The 4,361-nt window shown below is 49.5% G+C and overlaps 1 protein-coding gene across 1 annotated transcript in view; it reads left to right on the top strand.

The window, feature by feature from the left end:
* The window catches only part of LOC140329926 (calpain-1 catalytic subunit-like), a gene marked incomplete at its 5' end in the record, with an annotated part of 7,731 nt that extends 3,896 nt beyond the window's left edge, over window positions 1-3,835 (top strand). The window contains 10 exon segments of the mRNA XM_072410317.1: window positions 62-300; window positions 801-884; window positions 973-1,058; window positions 1,602-1,676; window positions 1,738-2,019; window positions 2,090-2,129; window positions 2,371-2,436; window positions 2,525-2,607; window positions 2,639-2,760; window positions 3,228-3,835. Coding sequence (XP_072266418.1) covers window positions 62-300; window positions 801-884; window positions 973-1,058; window positions 1,602-1,676; window positions 1,738-2,019; window positions 2,090-2,129; window positions 2,371-2,436; window positions 2,525-2,607; window positions 2,639-2,760; window positions 3,228-3,352 — 1,202 coding nt within the window. The 3' untranslated portion in view covers window positions 3,353-3,835.
* Between the last annotated feature and the right edge of the window lie 526 nt (window positions 3,836-4,361).

Here is a 4,361-nt window from a genome sequence, read left to right on the forward strand (position 1 = left end):
CACATGGAGTATGTAAGCAGCCTGTTCTGTATGAGGATGGGAATGGTATTGGTGCCCTTAGGGGTGTCTCTCCGCTCCTTTGTACCCCCCACCCGCAGACACCGGGCTGATTTCTCTTCTTCCCCCTGCAGGCTGAATGGTTCCTATGAGGCTCTGTCGGGTGGCAGCACCACTGAGGGTTTTGAAGATTTCACCGGCGGTGTGGCCATTATGTATGAGCTGCGGAAAGCTCCCCGCGACCTGGACAAAATCATCAGCCGGGCCCTGCAGCGAGGATCCCTACTGGGCTGCTCCATCGATGTAAGAGGACCTGTCCTGGGCTCACTCCATGCAGCTCCAATGTCCCAGCTACACAACATTCCTCAAATCTGTAAGATCAGGAAATAAATGATCCCAAATCCTGGAATGTGAGCTGGGAATCTTCTCCTAGTTGTATCCAGTCTTCCAGCGGCTGGAATCAGATCTGTGATTGCCCCCTTTGTATTTTCTTTACCACCAAAACTTCCTAAAATGAAACCCAAAATTGTGCCGCTGTCACCAGAACAGGAAAAAAGGGGAACCCCCCCCAAAATAGGGGCAGTTGTTTAGAGAGATCCCCGTCTCTGGGACATGAAGTGCAGGGACTTCGCTCCAATAGGACACAGAAGGCCACCAATGGCTGACAGGGCCGGGAGGTATCAGTGGGGAGTCATTAAGGGTGACTCTAGGGCAATATGAGTGCAATAATTGTCTCTGGAAGGGGAATTGCCCTCTGGGGTAAATGTTGCATGTTGGTGACTTTTGGCTATCTCTTGTTTTAGATCACCAGCGCCTTCGACATGGAAGCCATAACCTTCAAGAAGCTGGTGAAGGGCCACGCATACTCCGTCACTGGTCTGAAAGAGGTGAGTTTGGTGGAGCTCACCCCCGGCGTATTAATGGCGGAGTCTACAGGTCACATGATGCTGATTGTCCCCTCCATATCTCTGCCAGGTCAACTACCGCGGAGGGGTGGAGAAGCTGATTCGGATCCGGAACCCCTGGGGGCAGGTGGAGTGGACGGGAGCCTGGAGTGACAAGTAAGAGCTCTGATATCTGGGTGCAATGTGTCCGCCGGGGGAGGAAATGTGGGGTGAGGGGTGGCCTTTGCTGATTGGTTGATAGGGTAACTTTGGGGGTTTGCAAAGCAACCATGGGGGTTAGAATCTCATTTAGTGGTGAAAATGATCCTAAAATATCTTGAAAAACGTCCTATCAGCAGCTCCCCTCCAATAGATTCTTCCTGTGTGGGGGAGGTGGCATGGCGGAGGGGCTTCCCACATTGGGGGGGATCTCAGGGTCACCTATGAGTTCTGGCCTGGCCCGGATCACCAATACTGGGTCACCCAGGAACCCCAGGATGGGGATGACAGAGGAGCTCTTGGCCAGGTAGGTGGAGCTGCTGGTTGTCCTGTGGTGCCACCTGAGGCAGGTAGAGCAGCCCATGTGATGAGCACAGGTAGGTGGCTGGTTAATAGTTGGAGAAGAGCCCCCACATGTTCCGGGGGGGTGGGGGTGGGGGCAGATGGGTATCTACAGAATCCATAACAAACCTAACCAACCTTTCTCTGCTTCGATCTCAGCTCCTCGGAGTGGAATGAGGTTGACCCATCTGAGCGTGAAGACCTCTGCCTGAAGATGGAGGATGGGGAGTTCTGGTGAGTCAATGCTGCGGACGGGGCTGGAGGGTCGTTATTTCGGGGACTGGTGGGGGGATTGGTGGCTGTGGGTAGCACGTACAGTTTCTCTGCAGGATATTAGGCCGCTCTTCTCTTTTCCTCCTCTGCAGTTTAAAGGCTGCCAGAATGTTCACCTGAAGAAGGATTTCTTCCTCCGTCACCAGTCCTGCGCCCGCTCAGAAACTTTTATCAATCTGCGAGAAGTCAGCAACCCGATCAGCCTGCCCCCCGGAGAGTACATCATCGTCCCATCAACATTCGATCCCCACAAGGAGGGCGACTTTGTGCTGCGAATATTCACAGAGAAGCATTCAGAGATTCAGTGAGTGTGCAGAGCTCTGTAGGGGGGGGAGGGGAAGCGTTGCTGTTACTCACCTGTCTGTTCTTTCCAGGGAACTTGATGACGAAATCACTGCAGATCTACCTGACCAGGTGAGAGGAATTTATCATTTTATATATTTTTGTTTTATATTCCATATTTTATAGACAAATATCACAGTGGTATATAAAACACATCAGACCCTGTCCCAAGGAGCTGACACTCCAATATTAATATACATTTATATAATTCTGACCCTTGCTGCACTGGCACGGGGTGACAGACAGGGGGCAGAAATGTTCTTGTGGTGCAGATTATGGAGGTGGTGTCACACATGATTTATCTTTTTCTCAGGAGGACATCACAGAGGACGATGTGGATGATTCCTTTAAGGCGATGTTTCAGCAGCTGGCAGGGGAAGTGAGTTGGATTGTCTATAGATCGGCCGTGTGGACATTTTCTATCTGCCCCGTCTGTAACTAAAAAATGTTCTGTTTTCTCTGCTCAGGACATGGAGATCAGTGTGTTCGAGCTCAAGACCATCCTGAACAGAGTGGTGTCCAGACGTAAGTGGAGGGATAGACACCACCTGCCCCCCATCAGTCAGCTGACCTCTCTCTATCTCCGCAGGGTACAAGCTGAACAATAAGATCATGCAGGTGCTGGTGGCCCGATATGCTGACGATCTGGGAGTCGACTTTGACAATTTTGTGTGCTGTCTGCTAAAGCTGGAGGCCATGTTCAGTAAGTCTGGTTATGTATGCAGTTATTACCCCCATGTTTAGTTATTACCCCCAATGTAACCTTGTTATTACCCCCAATGTAACCCTGTAATACCAATCATCTAACCTGGCTGATCAGCAATGTTCTGCTTTGATTTTTCTGAGCACATGTAATATGTTCCATGACCTCTGGGGGCGCCATTCCCCCTTGTATGCTGTACAGGAGACTAAAGGAATTGAAGGGGTGCTGGGGCTTTGCAGGGTCCTATGTGATGTAATATCCCTATTACCCCCAGGGGTCAATATTCTGTTTGTAATGCCCCAGAGCATTAGTTATATAGGGCCCATAGGATCCGGCAGTTGTGTGTCTGTTATATAAAACCCATTAATAATAATAATAATAATAATAATAATAATTGAAGATTCTTTATCACTGTACTTGGTATCGGTCGCTCTGCTCTCCCTGAATTCCGTGTTTTCTGTCTGCAGGGTTTTTCCAGGCCATGGATGATGGCAGCGGCACAGCAGAGATGGGGCTGGGGGAGGTGAGTAGGTGGTCCACTTACCCGGGGGGTTGGGTACCGTCACCTAGATTTATAGGGTGGGGAACATGAAATATAAAGGTGCACCCACAATGTTTTTGGATATAGAAGATACATCGATGCCCATTGCTGGTGCCCCCAGCAGAGTTTTGCCCCGGCCCCTGGATTTAGCACTTTTGCTGCATAGTTTGGTATGTAACAGGAAGTTGAAAATACACGGATCTACTGGCAGGATCAACCAATAGTAAATTTATATTGCGGGGATTGATGCAGAACTGGAACTCATACAAATAGAACATTAAATAGCCAGATAAAGATAAAATTGTACAAATAGCAGTGGGTGCCGCTTCCTGGAAACTGACCTCAGACAATTTGTAGATTTGAAGCTTAGAGTTCAGAAAACATTTTCCTGAGATTTAAATCTCTGTATTTCAATGTGAGCTGTCATTATACACTATGTCCACACGGGGGCAGTGAAGGTCCAGCTGCTGTGTGATTGGAGAAGAATGAAGAACAATGGGATACAAATGTAACATTGTGCCGGGCTGTGACGTCATTGTGCGCCATGTTTCCCGCTCGCTCTGGACGCTCTGTGTTTTTGCCCTCACTAACCTCTTATAGGGAATTAATCACTAGGACTCCGCACACAATTGCCCTTCACCATTGGCCCTGCCACGCCTTCCCAGAATCCTGTGCACATTGGACTTCCCTGACCACTCAGAGCCAGCCAATCAGAACCATGAATGTGGCTCTCCGGTGCCTTACAGCTCCTCCATGCAATAGGTGGGGTGCAGAGACTGTTCATCCGCCATCTTTATTGGTACCCCAAAAGCTGCATATGGGGGCCCTCAGATCCCAGACATTTCACAATGGGGCTCCTGGGGGCCCCAAACACACATATCATGTATCATATTGTAACCTTTGTTATATCATAGAAAGATTTCCATTGCATGAGTAGCCAAATAATTTGCTTCTATAGGAAGGGGTCACCCATGACACCCCACATCCTCCTCTGGGTGGAGGCCCCCTTTTGGGTGGTGACACCCCTCTGCATCCTCCCATGCATCTCTATTTATCCCAG

Source organism: Pyxicephalus adspersus, chromosome 4 (genome assembly GCF_032062135.1).
Source record: "Pyxicephalus adspersus chromosome 4, UCB_Pads_2.0, whole genome shotgun sequence".
Classification (NCBI taxonomy): domain Eukaryota; kingdom Metazoa; phylum Chordata; class Amphibia; order Anura; family Pyxicephalidae; genus Pyxicephalus; species Pyxicephalus adspersus.